At 59.0% G+C, this 14906-nt stretch overlaps 1 protein-coding gene across 2 annotated transcripts; it reads right to left on the reverse strand.

Moving 5' to 3' along the window:
• Window positions 1-1755: 1755 nt before the first annotated feature.
• PRODH (proline dehydrogenase 1) lies at window positions 1756-13866 on the reverse strand. 2 transcript variants are annotated; one of them, XM_066199678.1, is made up of 14 exons: window positions 13582-13866; window positions 12852-13039; window positions 7338-7372; window positions 6884-7033; window positions 6686-6750; window positions 6206-6322; window positions 5976-6055; window positions 5650-5731; window positions 5265-5357; window positions 5027-5173; window positions 4704-4879; window positions 4525-4623; window positions 4040-4128; window positions 1756-2723 (listed from the first exon to the last, which is right to left on the reverse strand). In XM_066199678.1, exons 1-14 carry the CDS (start codon window positions 13864-13866, stop codon window positions 2527-2529), a joined length of 1803 nt encoding a protein of 600 aa, XP_066055775.1. In that variant the 3' UTR covers window positions 1756-2526. The 2 variants fall into 2 exon arrangements, with proteins under 2 accessions (XP_066055775.1, XP_066055776.1); XM_066199679.1 differs by having other exon boundaries at window positions 1756-2708; window positions 13582-13864.
• Window positions 13867-14906: the final 1040 nt, after the last annotated feature.

Below are 14906 nucleotides of genomic sequence, written 5' to 3' on the forward strand. Positions count from 1 at the left end.
CTGCACAGCCCACAGGTAGCACCCACCTCCCTCCCTCCTCTCCCACTTGTCCCAGCCAGGCTGTTGTTCATGCAGAGCTTGGCCCATGCTTTCCATCACACCATTATTTGCAGTTCCTATTTCAGACCTTGCCAGGTGCCTGTGTCCTGTCTTTCTGTGTTTTTGGAAAACACCATGAAAGCAGCACTATAGTATTTCTGAACACAAAACTAAGTAAAAAGATGCTGTTTTGTCAGTGGTTCAAAAATCCCCATGGCTGCTTTGGTGAGCAGGGCTGCACAGCGGGGCATGGGGAGACCTACAGTATGAGGTACTTGTTGCCATCCTCACCGTGCCCAGGCTCTCAGGATGGTTGCTGCAAGGATAGAACTTCCCCTTCCAGTTCCCCTCTGCTGCAGCAGCAGCCTTGCAAGCAGCAAGGTTGCAGCACAGGGTCCTACACAGACACCACCTTTCCATGCCTTCCTCTTCCCTCAGGACAAGCAGAAAAGAGCAGCAAAAGCTAAAACTGAGCAGGGTGGGGAATGCCTGGGATATGGGAGGGTTGGTTGGGTCAGTGCACCCAGAAATATGAATGGCAGTTGCTATTTTCTGGCTGAGTGTGGATATAGCTGTGCCAGGGGGCAGTTAGATGGGATATCAGGGAAGTTTCTTCCCCCTTTCTGGGCACTGCTAAGGTTGGGCACTGCCCAGGCTGCCCAGGGAATGGATATGGCCCTGAGGCTACCAGATCCTTGTGGCACCCTTCCAGCGGAGGACATTCTGTGAAAGGTTATGGGGAACCAGGGATTTGGGGATTCCAAGGACATCCTGTGTCTTGTGTGTCCAGGAGGCAGCACCTGCAGCCCTACACAGCCCCCACAAACAGGCACACACAACACCACTGACTCAGGCTGCGAAGCTGTCCTGTCCTAGGAGAGGGCTGGGGAGGGGATTATCTGCAAAAAAGAGGGTCGAGAGGGTCTTCTCCTCCCCTACTACACAGATGTCTGGGGGTCTTTGCAGAAGCTCACAGCGGGTAACAGCTGCTCCTGTAACAGCTGCATCAGCCAGCCCTGGGTGCAGCTGCAGTGCTCAGCCCCTGGGGCACCAGGGTACTCTGTGCCACTGTCACAGCATCCTGCATGGGCTGGAAGACAGCTGAGGGCCTAGAACATCTCCCATCTTCCCTTCAATTCCAGAAGTCCAGCTGCTGTCTGCACCACTGCTATTATTGTCCCATGCTCCAGGCAAGGCTCCCTGCTCCCCTCCATTTTTTTAAAGGGAGAACAGTCTCAGCTAGAGGAAAGGCAGGAGATGAACTGTTCTAGAAAGCCAAAATATCATGCCTTTGGTGTGGGTGGCTGATCAAGTAGAAGGTCTGACCCAGGAAAAAAGGACACACTGCCACAGCTCCAGGCAGGGAATCCCAGAGATGCCTGTGGTCTTGCAGAGCCCAGAAAAAGTGCCCCTAATGTGAAGTGTGAAAGCCTGCAGGGTGCATGTCCCCCAAATGCAGGTCTGAGGGTGGGGAGAGGCTTTTTTATGCTGCCACCCCCTCGTCTGCAGATAGAGGGATGCCCCAGGGCTCCCAAATCCCCCCAAACCCATCACAGGAGGCTCCACAGCTTCTCCACCCCCTGTCCCAGGAAGTTTGGCCTCAGTCCTTTCCCCAAGCTCTGGCTCAGGCCAAAGAGTGCAGCACTAACCCCCTTTGAGACCATGGCAGTGCCTGGGGACATGTGGCTGCCCAATTAAAGAGAGAGAGAGATGGGAGCAGGAACAATTGTGATTTAATAATTTCCATTCTCTACAAATCCAGTGTACAGCAGAGATGAGCTGTGGTCCAGCTCCTGGTGCTCCCACTTGCCCCTGGTCCATCATTAGAACCAGGGACTGTGGGCAGGGGAGAAATGGTACAGGGATGGGGCCAGCCCACTCCCCTCAGCCCTCCTGTTCCATTGGATGTGTGCCTGAGGATGGACAACTCCAGGCAGCATATCCCAGTGGGATGGGGGAGAGCCTGAACCTGCCCAACTCTGGTCAGTGCAAAGCCAGTGAGCAGGCAGGTAGCTGTCTGAGACAGGCAACAGGGGCTGATCCCACCCCTTCAAAGGTCTGCTGGAGCTCCAACCCTGGCAGAGGCTGGAGGAGCTTCTGGCTGAGGCCAGCTTGTCCCCAAGTCACCCAGCCCACCTGGACCTGCGCCCATGGGAACAATGCAAGTGGACAAATCACCCTGCGCAATCCTGCCAGGGGAAAAAACCTGGGACAGTGTTCATCAAGGCACAGAGCAGGCTGGCAGGAGAGCCCCAGCATATCCCCTGGGACAGCTCGAGAGGCCATGGGATGGCAGAGGGACATCCCTGGAGCAGTGCCAGCTGGGGCGATCCCAGAGGCCACTGGAAGGTGTGAGTGGTTCAACAGCAATGAGGTTACTTCTCTCCCAGGGAGAAGGGGGCTGGGGGAGCTGCAGCAGAACTGGGATGGGGAATGGTGACAGTGGTTCAGGCTGAAGGGACAAGAGCCCCAAAGCTGAAGCTGGGGTCAGTAGCTGAAGAGGTTTCCTGTGAGGAGACGCCTCTTGACCTCTTTCCAGAGCAGGTCCCGCTCGCGGTTTGCCCGCTGCATGAAGCCCCTGTTCTCCTGGGCCCGGCGGGACAGGTAAGGCAGCACCTCATTCACCGGCCCATAGGGCACGTACTTGTACACAGGGAAGCCAGCCTGGCCTGCAGGGGGAGAGGCTGCGAGTCAGGGAAATGCCGAGAGAGAAAAAAATGTGCAGAAAGGAAAAAGTGGGTTAAAAATGGAGGAAAAAAGTGAAAACATGTGAAAGGGGAAATAGGAGGAAGATACATGAAAAGGGGGCAAGGGGGAAAAGAGGGGGGAAAAAGGAAGAAGGGACAGGAAGGGGGAGGAATGGGGAGAAAAAAGGCAGAGAAGAAGGGGAAAAAAGGGCAAAGAAAGAGGGGTGAGGATAAAAGTGGTGAAGACAAAACGGGGTGAAGAAAAGACAGGGGGAAGAAAAAACAGGGCGGCAAATAAAAAAAGAGGGAGGGGAAGAAAAATAAGCCACCTGCCCTTCCCTGCCTGCTCTCCCATGCCCTGAGGCTGTGCCGATGGAGCAGGGATGGATGTGCAGGAGGCTGTGGCTGGGCACTGGGAGCGGGATCTCGGCAGTGGTGGAGCCTGGTGGGGGGAAGCAGCGGTGCATCTCTCCCGGCCTAGCACCGGGAGCTTGGGAAAGTGCCAGAGGGAGCGGGCCGAGGTCACCAGGAGCCCTGGGAATGTCGGCAGCCGGGGCTGGGCCAGCTCAAGGAGCGTTCAACCAGAAACATCAAGTTAACACATTTTTCCAGCATGACCAGAGGAGGCTGCAGATGGGCGGCCAAGCCCCGCTTCCAAGAGAAGTCCAGGACAGAGCAGCATCTGCACTGGACAACTGCCCAGTTTGCTTCCTGTTGCTCTGCTGGCCTTGGGACTCTGCTCTGGACACTTGTGTGGGCAGGGGGATCAGTCCCTGATCTGGGCTGGGCACCTGGACCCTTGTGTGTCCTTCTGTCCAGGCCCCTGGCAGTGCTGCTCCACTGCCTGGGCTGGTGGCTGAGGACAAGGTCACACAAGAGGCTGGTGTCATCCTGCTAGCAGAGTGCCTGGGACTCAGTGTGCACCTCCCATGGAGCCAAGGGAGGCCCACAGGCTGAGGATATACAACAGAGGGTTTCTGTCTGCCAGGACCAGTCTCTGCCCCACCCTGGGACACCCCAGTTCCTGCTCAAAGTGGGAATGTCCCTGCCCAGCAACTACAGGCTCATGGGACTCCAGGAGAGAGATGTGACTCTTCATTTATATCCTCATCTACATCTTCCCCAAACCCCACACAGGGGTCATGGCACTCCCCATGGCAAGGCACCTGTGCTCAGCCAGTGGTCTATGACAGGCCTGCCTTCCTGCCTTCCTTCCATCTTCCCCTCCTCCCTCCCCTAGACCCCACAGCTGCTGTTCAGGGGTCTGGTGGGGCTGGAGCACCTCTGCCAAGCCCCCCACTCCCATCACTCACCAAGGGGGAAGGTGATCTGGTCACACATGCCCAGTAGCTGCCCAAAGCACACCTTCTTGTCCAAGGGATGGATCCCCAGCTCCATCATCCTGCAAAACAAGCCTCAGCATAGGGGGAGAGCAGACACAGCAGAGCTCACCACGGCAGTGTGTCCCCCAGAGGACTGGGTATCATCTCCAAATAGGACAGCATGGTACTGACCACATCCCAGATGGATGCTGGGAGGTAGGGCTTGAGGGATTTGTTTTTACAACAGCCTCTGAGTAGGTAGTGGGACCAGTTCTGCGGGCACTGGGGCCACCATGCTGTACCACAGCTCCAAGCCCCATCTAAAGCCTTGGGCACCAGGTGGGAGCCAGGATCCCACCAGGTGAGCTCAGGGGGGATCTGAAAAATCATAGCACATCTCCCGGTATCTCTGCTGATCCCCCACATTCCTCAAGCCCCTCATCCCTGCCTCACCATGCTTCCTGCCTAGCACCCACCTGCGCAGGGTGAACTTCACTGTGTCCTCATTGTGAGATGCCACCATCACACTGGCTTTTTGGCTACGCATGATCTCCTCCAGGACATAGTCCAGGCACCTGTAAGGCAAGGTGGGCCTCTGGTGAGGCTTCTTCCCACTGGAGCAACAGGCAGCAGCGTGCCTGGGGTTGTCCCCTACCTGTGGTACATCTCGTTGGTCTTCTCATAGGTTGGGTTGATGGGATCCTCGTAGCCCATATGAGCCGCCCTCTCCCTCTCCTGCTCCATGTAGGCACCACGCACCAGCTTGGTGCCAAAGTGCCAGTCCTCCCGGCGTGACAGCTCCATGTCCCCTGTCACGTTGTTGTAAGCCTCCTGTAACCAAGTGGAAGAGATGGCACAAGGTCATTGCTCCAGTGCCACCTCTGACTGCCTCAGCAGCTGTGCCACTGCACTGACATGGCTTCAGGAGATGAGGTCTCCATCTGTCTGCACCAGTGCACTGGGACATGCTGGTCTCACCTTCAGGTAGCACTGGTAAGTGTTGTAGATGATGGGCCGGCTCCTGTTGAAGCGGCGCTGCGTCTCCACGGTGATGCGGCTGATGGCCGGCTGGAAGTAGCTCTGCTCCGCGTCTACCATCAGCCTCACGCCCTTCTCCATAGCTCTCTGGGGGTGAATGGCACGCAGGTTGGGTTCATACGGCTGCCTGCTTCGTGTGTCCCCCGCTGTGGCTCCCCCAGCCCCAGGGCCCCCTCACCTTTGCAAGGACATCCATGCGTTGCAGCACCCGCTTCATCTGCAGCTCCTCCTCCTCGCTGAAGCGTGACAACAGAGGCTCCAGCTGCCCAGTCTGAGACAAGAACAGCTTTGTGGCACCCTCCCTGCACACAGCTCTACCCATGGGGGACACAAATACCCCTGGAGGGAACCCATCCCCAGGACTGCTGCCCCCCTCCCAGCTCCCCAGCCCCCACCAGCCAGCATGGCGTGACACCCTGTCAGCCTGGTGGTTGCACACGGTGCTAACAGCATGGCTGAGCTTTGCAGCCACCAGCACCTACTGGAAAGAGCAAAAGACCCTTGCCCTGCTCCCAGAAACACTCTGTGGGACCACTCTGGGGGTAGCAAAGGTGGGTACCCACCATCCTGTTGGGGATGAGCAGAGGCCTGGAGAGCTTGGCGCGGTTGTTGAACAGGCTGTTCCAGTCCAGCAGGTCCACAGTGCTGGGTGCAGAGAGCCAGGTCTTTGCTGGGGTCTTGCAAAGGCAGGGGGCTCTCTTCATCTCCCAACCCCCACCAGCAGGAAGGACACATGACATGTGCCACCCTGTCCTGTCTTGTCACCTCCACCCAAACTTCCCCTATGCTCCATTGCTGAGCTGAGCCAGAGCTGGCCTTTGGAGACCTCCCCTTGCTGCTGCCCCAGGGACAGTGTCCCCCAGAGTCCCCCAGCTCCCAGGCGGCTTACCCGCTCATGCTCAGGTTCTCGCCTGTGAACCACTGCTGGCTCTCTGCTTTGCTTGCAATGCCGAGGTTGGCCAGTGCCTCCTGCCACCAAAAGAAGTGTCAGGGGCTACAGGGGTCTGTCTGCTTGGGGTGTCACAGCTCAGGGCTGCTCTGGCACCCCTGTGTCCATGGCCACCTCCAGCAGTGCATCCCTGCAGCACAGCCTCCTCCCGCAGGCATCACCAGCCTCACCTGCAGCTTCTCCACCTCCAGCTTTGTGTCCAGCACTGCCCGCCCGGCCTGGCCCTGCTCTGCTGCCATTTGGTGGAAGAACCTCTGCCACTTCACCAGCACCTCTGAGAACCGCACCTGTGGGGACAGGGCTCCAGGTGAGACACCCAGGCTGGAGCCTCCTGTCCTGCCAGGGCTTTGCAAGATCACACCCAGCCTCAGACAGATGCTGACCCCAGAGCAGGGCACCTTGGCTAAGCTGAGCAGTACAGACCCCACACATCCCCCTTCATGTTTGGATCTTTAAAGTTCTAAGCTCTTTCTGTCTCCCCAAGAGTTGTGGCAGGGTCTCTAGGGGTCTTGAGCTCCCAGGGGACAGGCTGTTGGTGCCCACTCCCCATTGCCATTATTAGAGATGACACCTAGCACCTGCTCCAGAAGAAGCATCATCTGTGGCCCTGGCTCTGCCCCACCACACTCTGTCACAGCTCTGGCACTCACCAGGAACTGAGGTCTGGCCAATGCTGTTAGCTTGATGGCAGAGAAGCCGTCCTCTGAGCTCCCACCTGGATGGAACCATAAAGACAGACTCAACTTGACCGTCAACCCCCAGGCAGGAGAGATAAGGTGGTGCTGGGACTGAGAGATCTCTGCAGTCCCCAGCACAGTGGGGCTGTCCAAGACACATGGAGCACTCACTTGAGGCATCAATACAGCGGAGGAAAGTCTCCATGTGTTGGTCACACTTGGCTTCATCAGCATAGAAATAGGTGTGGGCACTGGTGACTCCACCATGGTGGTCCCCAAATCCCTGATGGGCTCTGTATTGCTTCTCCTGTTTTTCTGCTCCTGTGGTGGAAGAGGATGGAGATGGGCCATGCCCCACCAAGCTCCTATGGCCTCCCCAGGAGCTTCCAGTGTGGGTGAAGGGGAGAGGCTCTGGCTTGGATCTCAGAAGAGCCCCCAGTGTTGACATGGGCCCTGCTTGCTCTGTGCCCAAGCAGAGGCTGAATCTTTGCTGAGGGGCAAGACCGAGGCAAGAAACACATTGTTCTTCATCCAGCTCATTTTTTAAGGCTGCGGTATCCGGGTCCTTCCCCCACAACACCAGGCCTGCAGTGCCCAGGCCTCCAGGCTATCTCCTGTCACTCACCTCCCATCTCCTTCTCGGCTGCAGAGGTGCGGGAGCTAAGAAGAGAAACAGGAAAGATAAGGGCCAGGTCAGCAACCCCCTGCAACCCTATGCTGATGAACAGGGCAGCCCTGAGGCTGCTGTGCTGCCATCCTGGTGCTGGACCCTTCCGTTCCCTTGCCATCCCATCGCCGATGGGAACCAACAGGCAGTTCAGATGCCTGAAACCCACCTGCAGAAGGGAATAGGACTTCACCATCTATCCAGGGAAGACCTGGGAGCCCTGAGGCAGCACAGTGAGGATGCCCTGTCCCAGGGTTCAGAGCTGCTCTCCAAAAGCCCACCCCATGGCAAGGACAAGGTCAGTCCAGTGGGGCTGGCATGCTCTGTCTCCAACCGGCTCATGGTCCTTGCTGTGGTGACACCAAGCCTCAACCCACTGCCTCCTCACCTTGATGGCACCAGCAGCCAGACCATGAAGCACAGAGCTTCTCCAGACCCTGAGCACATCAAGCCGAAGGTGCCCTGCTGCCCCACGCTCTTCTGTGTGATGGCTTCAGCCAACAACTCACAAACAACGCCTCGTTTTCAACTCCAGCTGACCTCAGATGTCATTTTAAGCTCAAACTCTCTGCCATGGAGACAACAGGGTTCTGACAGACTGGGGGATGCTGGCCAAGTCACGAGATCCTACCTGAGCTCGAGTAGCTAAGCTTTCTTGCTGACACCCTAAACCCAGCTGCAGACCCTGGGGAGCAGCCCTGGGTGGCAGCAGAGGCATCTCCTCCAGGAGATCTCTGCCTTGGCATCCCTGCCCCCAAGCTGCCCGTTTTCATTGGGGAAGAAGCACAGTGTGAGGGAAGCAGCAGAGCCACACATCCAGAGCCAGCAGGCCTGGACAAAAGAGCAGAGAGGAACATGGCATGGAACCAGGACATGTTCTCCCATACGGAAACCCTGTGACAGGGATTAGGGGCTGCTGGAAGCATAAACAACCGGAAATAAGCCATTCCTCTGGCCCCCTGGAGCCAGGAACAGCCCCACATTGCTCAAAGTGCCACAAAGCCTGGCATGAGGCAGGGCAGGAGCAGCTGGAGCTCATGGGAAGCAGCAGGCACCTTATTTAACAGGCTCTGCTTCCTGATTTTACTTGCGTGAGGACAGGGAAAGCAGCTTTCTGTCCCTGAGTACAGAGGGTGGAAGAAAGGAAGGAGGAGAGATCATACACTCAGAAATGGGATTTGTCAGCAAAGCCCTTGCTATGTGAAAGCTCCCTTTGGAGCAGGCGGCATGGCATAGGGGACAGCTTCAGCTGAATACAGCTGTGACATGAGGGCACACAGAGACATGGATCCTGTGGGCTGGGGACAGCTCTGAGGCCAAGGCACACTTCGGGCACACCATCCAAGGCACTGGGGACAAGTGGCTGAAGCAAAAGCATACAGCTCAAGTAGCAAACAGCATCCTTGGAGTTAGATTGTTTTATGTTCCTGAAAATAAACACACCCTTCCCAGCAGCATTTCTGCTGCATGACTGCAGCAGCTGTTTCTTCATCCTCTAGGGGGGCATTCAAAGCAGTGCCATGGTGCTCGCTTTGTTCTTCTGCATCAAGCAAAATAAAAGAAGCTCCTTCCAGCTGAAGAAATAACTTTGTCCTGGATATCAGCTGCTCACGTTGCAATATGAATCTTGGCCAGCAAAGCCATTGCCTCACTCACCAAGTGTCATGAAGCTTGGCTTATACCTGACCATCTCTCTCATTGCAAACCCACAACAAGTGCCCCAGAGCAGATCCCATCTCCAGGCACGGTCCAGATGCTCCTGGCAGGCTGTATCCAGACAGGAACAACCTCCAGTTTGAGCTCAGGGCCTGGGAGCTCACACTTGTCTAAAGCAGATTGTGAGGACTTGCTGGATGGCTGGGAAGGGTAATCCAGTTGACACAGCAGATGGGGCTTTCAGGAAGTTTTGGATCAGGCTAAGTAAACCAGCTCAGGAGCAGTACAAAGGTCCCGCTGTCAGAAATAATCCCTTTGGCCCTGGAGGTTACCTGGAGGGTGCCCAGCAGCACAGTGTGCTTGCTTTGCTCAGCAGCAAATGGGTCTGGCAAAGGGGATGAGGGTTCAGGGAGAAGCTGTCCTTGAATTACTACATCCAGGGAAAAGACTCATGGTTACATTAAGTCCATTTTGGAACTATGGGTGGTGCTTAAAACCCCACAGGTAGGAATAAAGCAAAGCTCTTGGCAGAATAGACCTTCAACCTGCTCCATGCAGGAGTTGTCAGCACACACCAGCTCAGGACCACCACAGGACCGCCATGGAGAGCTTCAAGCTAAACAGAAGCTGCCCCATGATCCCAGGCACATGCTGACAGAGCACGGGGCAGGGGTGGCAGCAGCACTGGGAACAGGAGGAGAAGGGGAGGCAGCAGCTCTGGGAGCAGCATTGGCCAGGCTGGGGACAGTGATGCCACACTGGGGCAAGTGTCAGATATCCACACAAGGAATTTCTGGAGGGAGCCAAGTCCATGCTCCGCGTGGCAGAGCCTGAAGAGCATCTGACAATGCTGGGGGCAGGATTGCCCCTCCCCTATGTCAGCACAACCATCTGCAGTCTTGGGATGCGCATGGGCCAGCAACGGCCCCAAGGCTGCCAGGAGGCTACAACCACCTCCACTATGGGGGGCTCGTTGTTTCACCCCACAGGTACCAGAAGCCCCTGCCCAGTGCTGCCTTTCCAGCCCCCCACCCAGGGCTGCAGCCATGCTGAAGCCCCCAGCCCTCTGCTGCCTGCAGGACACTTATTTTCCAGCCGTGTCACTATGACCTGGCAGCAGCCTTCAGCACATAGCTGAGGCCTCCTGGACAAGCTGGCAGAGTCCTGGATACCAACCTGAGCAGGGCAGGCAGGGGCCTGCAACAGGCAGGATAAGCAGGTTCTTGTCCACGTTGCATTGTTGTTCCCAGCCGGAAGGGCTGTGTAAGAGGTGCCACAGCTCATTGCTGGGGTGGAAAGGGCATTTCCCTGCCATTATGTTGGGCTTGCTCCAGAAGAACAACAGGAGATGGCAACAAGAGGCCAAAACACCCACTGACTGCTGTGGTTTGTAACCCCACTTCCTAGCTGGCAGCAGCACGATCCCAAAGCATTCACCAAAGGCAAGGACACAGCTCCAGAGTCCAGCAGCAATGAACCCAGGACTCCTCACCCCTCTCAACCATGTGCAGCCCAACTCAGCATCAGCCCTGGCAGAGGCACTGAGAATTTGGTATTTTACCCCCAACAGAGCCAGGGACGACCCAGAGTGTTGGTTGGCAAAGGACAGCATCCAACATAACCCTTCCAAAGCCACCCTGGGCTTGGTGCTGTTCATAGAATTATAGAACATCCTGAGGTGGAAAGCAGGAATGAGGACATCAAGTTCCACTCCTAGCTCTGCAGAGGACAACAGTCTCACACTGTCCCTGATTGTCCAAACACTTCTTGAGCTCTGGCAGCCTTGGGACCATGAGTACTCCCTGGAGAGCCTGTTCAGTGCCCAACCATCCTCTGGGTTAGTACTCTTTTCCTGATATCCAGGCAAATCCCACTGGGGCTTGGGCAGGGATGCATTGAGAACTCTCTTGGGTGTGAATGGCCCACACAGCACAGGCAGAACTCAGCGAGCCAGGAGTACCACACGTGCAAACCCCAAACCTGCTGCAGGGGCAGAGCAGCACAGCCCAGATAGCTCAGAAACCAGTGGCACCCATGAGCAGGAGGGATACGGGTACAGGCAGGGCCTGTCTGAAAGTCTATAATCACCACAGGAAAACCCTTGGCCCAGGCACAGCCAAGCATGAAGGGAAGCAGTGCCAGCCTGGCAGCACTGGTGCTGCTGGCTCAGCCCTGTGGGAATGCTAAACACTGCCTGGACCCTGGCTGTGTGTCCAGGAGAGAAACACCCGGCTACACACCTTCAAAACACCCACCCTCCTGCCAGGCAGCAGTGGGGTGTTTTGAAGCTTTTCTGGAAAAACCCCAAAGTTTGCAGCCCACTCTGGGTTGGCACAGCCCTGCCTTCCCCCACGCAGCTCCCGTGCCCACGCTGCCCTCACCAGTGTCTGCTCCCATCACACACAGATCCTCACTCCCGGGGATGTATGACAGCGGCAGCAGCGAGGGGCAGTGGCACCCGCCACGGCACATGGGGGTCCCTGATAAGCACCGCTCGGGTGTGGACCAGAGATTAAGGCTCCCGGCGGCAGCACCTGCATCACCGCCCTGACACACTGCTCGCAAACCACCCAAAAAACCCGTTCGCGCTGGTATTAACACCACGTGACAAGCACACGACAGCCAGACGGTGTCCCCAGCTGCCAGCAGGGACTGCTGCTGTGGAGCCTTGCCCGGGGGACGGTGCACACCCAACCAGTGTCCTCCGGAAGGGCCACCCTTGTCGTGGGTGCGGATACACCGCTCACCCCCGTGACCGTGGGGTGCCGGCCAGCGGCCCATCGATCCGGAGAGCGCAGCTGACCGGAACTGGAGCCTGAATAATGGAAAGTTACTGGCTGCTTTGGGTTGGTGCCAGCTCTTGGCACAGGGCAGGAGGCAGTGAAAGCTTCCCGGGACTGGTGCAGTGCGGGAAGGGGGGCACCACCCCAGCTTGAGAGAGATGGAAATGGTGGAGGGTGGAAATCATGGAATTATTAAGATTGGAAAAGAGCTCCAAGATCATTGAGTCCACCAAAATGTGGGAGGCAGCACCCCAGTGTTTTTACGGTGGGGGATGGAGGGGTCAGGAATGGGGGGCAGCATCCCAATGGTGGTGGGGGAGGGGGGATTTCAGGCGTGACAGCAACGCTGTGTGTTGTCTTTCTGTGTGCAGAGGGGTGGGGGGACACAGTGCCGCAGAGGGATAGGGAAAATGGGATGTGGCTGGCAGCACACAAGAGAGAAGATGGAATAGAGGGGGTCAGCATCCCATAAGAGATGGAGAATAGAGGTGGGGACCCCCTTAGGGTGTGCAGGAGGGTTCTGGGTGTACAACACCGCCAGGGATGGATTGTACCCCGGTGTGTACAAAGGAATAGATGGGGACAGAGACGGTGCAGCAGACGGGGAGCAGCACCCTGTATATGCAGAGGGGCGGGGGGAGCGATACAGCCACTGGTGGCCCAGCATCCCCGTGTGCAGGACACAGCCCCCGCCGTGTGCGGGCCACAGCCCCCTGCTGTTTGCGGGGCACCGCCATTCCCGGGTGCGAGGCACTGCCACCCCCGTGTGCGGGGCACCGCCATTCCCGTGTGTGGGGCACCGCCACCCTTGGGTGCGGGGCACAGCCCACGAAGTGTGTGGGTCACAGTCCCCTGCCGTGCGCGGGGCACCGCCATTCCCGGGTGCGGGACATGGGCGGTGGCACCGGGGGGGCGAGGCCGTGACGCAACGGTCTCCCAGCCAATGGGAGTGGGGGGCTGGGCGGGCGCAGCCAATGGCAGCGCGGCCAGGGCCACCCCCGCTCCGCCCCGGCCCCGCGGGCCCCGCACTCACCGCCCGTCGCCCAGGTCCTCCTCCACGCTGTAATCCAGCACGGCGCCCACGCCGAAGGCCTGATTCCGCCGGAGCAGCGGCTTGATGGCCTCCTGGTCCTCCCCGGCCACGAACTGCCCGTAGAACGTCATCTTCATCAGCCGCTCGAACAGCGTCTGCCCCAGCACCCGCTGGCACAACTGCAGCAGCTGCGTGACAGCGGCGGCTCAGCACCCGGAGGACAAGTCCCCATGACCCTGGACTGGCATCCCCCAAAACGGGGACGCCCCCGGCCTGGGTCCGAGAGCTCCCCAACACGCGAGCCCTCAGATCCAGAGTCCCCTCGGGAAGGGGAATGACACGTCCCGAAATGGGCACCCTTAGGGTGAGAGCCCCCCCAGCCCAGGACCGGCATCCCCCGGAGTGGGAATATCCCTGGCACCCACCAACATCCTGCAAAACAAGCACTCTCCCGGAACGAAAGATCCCCCCATTTGGAGCAGTCATCCCTGGAGCGACAGAACTCCCATCCCGCACCGCCACGTCCGGAAGAGGCACTCCCCATCCTGGGACTCGCAGTCCCAAAACAGAACTCCCCGGAGCAAGCACTCCCTCCAGAAGGGGACTAACACCTCCCAGAGCGGGCGGCCCCTGAGCGAGAGCCCCGCCGGTTCAGAGCCGATAACCCCCCGAACGGGGACAAGCTCCGCCCCGGAGCACCCCCGAAGCCGGGCTCCCTTCCTCCACCCACCTCCCGGTTGTGCTGCACCAGCGGCTCCACGGCGCACAGCCCCAGCACCACCAGGCCCCGCAGCAGCTCCGCGTTGCTCTTGCTGCGGAACGCCTCGCGCGAGTCCCCGAAATCCACGGCGGGCGGCGGCGGAGGAGGAGGGGGCGGCCCCGGCCGGGGTCCCGCGCCCGCCGCCGCCGGGGACAGCCCGCGGGGGGCGGCGGCGGGCGCGGAGCGGGGGCGGCTCGGGGGATCGCAGCGGCGAAAGGCGGCACGGAACGCCCGGGCGGCGCTCGGGAGAGCCATGGGCACGGCGGGGCCGCCGCCCGCCGCCGGTTTAAGTATGGCCCGAGCGGGACCGCCCCCGGGCCCCCAGCTCCACGGCCCCGCTCCGCCCCGCCTTTGGCCGCGCTCTGCTGCCACCGGAACCGGCCCCGCTCCCCAGCACCGCCCTGGCATCGGCACCGGGACAGCGACCGGGGCCGGGACTGCGACTGATTTTGGGATCGGCAGCGGGACTGGGAAGGGGATTAGCCCTGGCACACCGGGACAGGCATCATCACCGCCATGGGGATGGGAACTGGGATCGGGATCGGCGCTGGGACAGGGTCTGGTTCCGGGACTGGCACCAGCACGAAGACAGACACTGGGAACGGGACAGGCACCCAGACTGGCACTGGAACCGAAACCAGAAGCGGCACTAAGACTCGGACCTGGACAGGGGCTGGGACCACCACCACCGGTACTGAGACTGGCACTGGGACTGGGACTGCGACTAAGACCGAGACTGGGATAGGTACCCGGTCGGGGATAGGAACCGGGACTGGCAAGGTCACCGGGGCCAGCACCAGGACTGGAGCCACCCTGGCCAGCACACCCCGCTCCCTCAGCCCCCTGCCCAGTGCCTTTCCCATTCCCATCCCCTTGAAGCAGCCGGTCTCCGGGGCATTTCTCTCTCCAGAAGCCCCAGGAAGGGCCTGGAGGGGCAGTTTATGCTCGAGGGGAGCCCTGGGTGGGGCTTGAAGGGAAGTACCTTCCTTGGAGCAGTGCTGGGTGAGGGGCAGAGGGCCTCATGCCCTTGGAGGAGCCATTGGGAAAATTATAAAAGTCCCAAGGGATCCTTGAAGTGGTCCCTGAAGGGGACCTGCGAGGAGCACCGGGGCCAACCTTGCAGGGCCAAGGGGCTACTGGCTGCTCAGGGCAGCCCCAGGGAGGGCCAAAGAATGCCTCAAAGCGTGCTTGTTCCCTTGCAGCTATCCCTGGGGCAGGCTGTGGTATGTCCAACCTGTGGAGCTGGAAACACTTGGAGAAGGGATCTCAGACCTGAGGGACCTGTCGTGGGAGAG

Source organism: Chamaea fasciata, unplaced genomic scaffold, assembly GCF_029207755.1.
Source record: "Chamaea fasciata isolate MVZ Bird 193981 ecotype frontalis unplaced genomic scaffold, bChaFas1.0.hap1 SCAF_18, whole genome shotgun sequence".
Lineage (NCBI taxonomy): Eukaryota > Metazoa > Chordata > Aves > Passeriformes > Sylviidae > Chamaea > Chamaea fasciata.

Excerpts from the sequence above, each read along its gene's own strand:
- PRODH (XM_066199678.1), bottom strand. The coding sequence starts at position 13,866 with ATGGCTCTCCCGAGCGCCGCCCGGGCGTTCCGTGCCGCCTTTCGCCGC. Across the intron at positions 5,358-5,649 it reads TGCTCATCCCCAACAGGATG|ACTGGGCAGCTGGAGCCTCT; the intron begins GTGGGTACCCAC and ends TTCTTGTCTCAG. Across the intron at positions 2,724-4,039 it reads CCAGATCACCTTCCCCCTTG|CCTCTCCCCCTGCAGGCCAG; the intron begins GTGAGTGATGGG and ends CCTGACTCGCAG.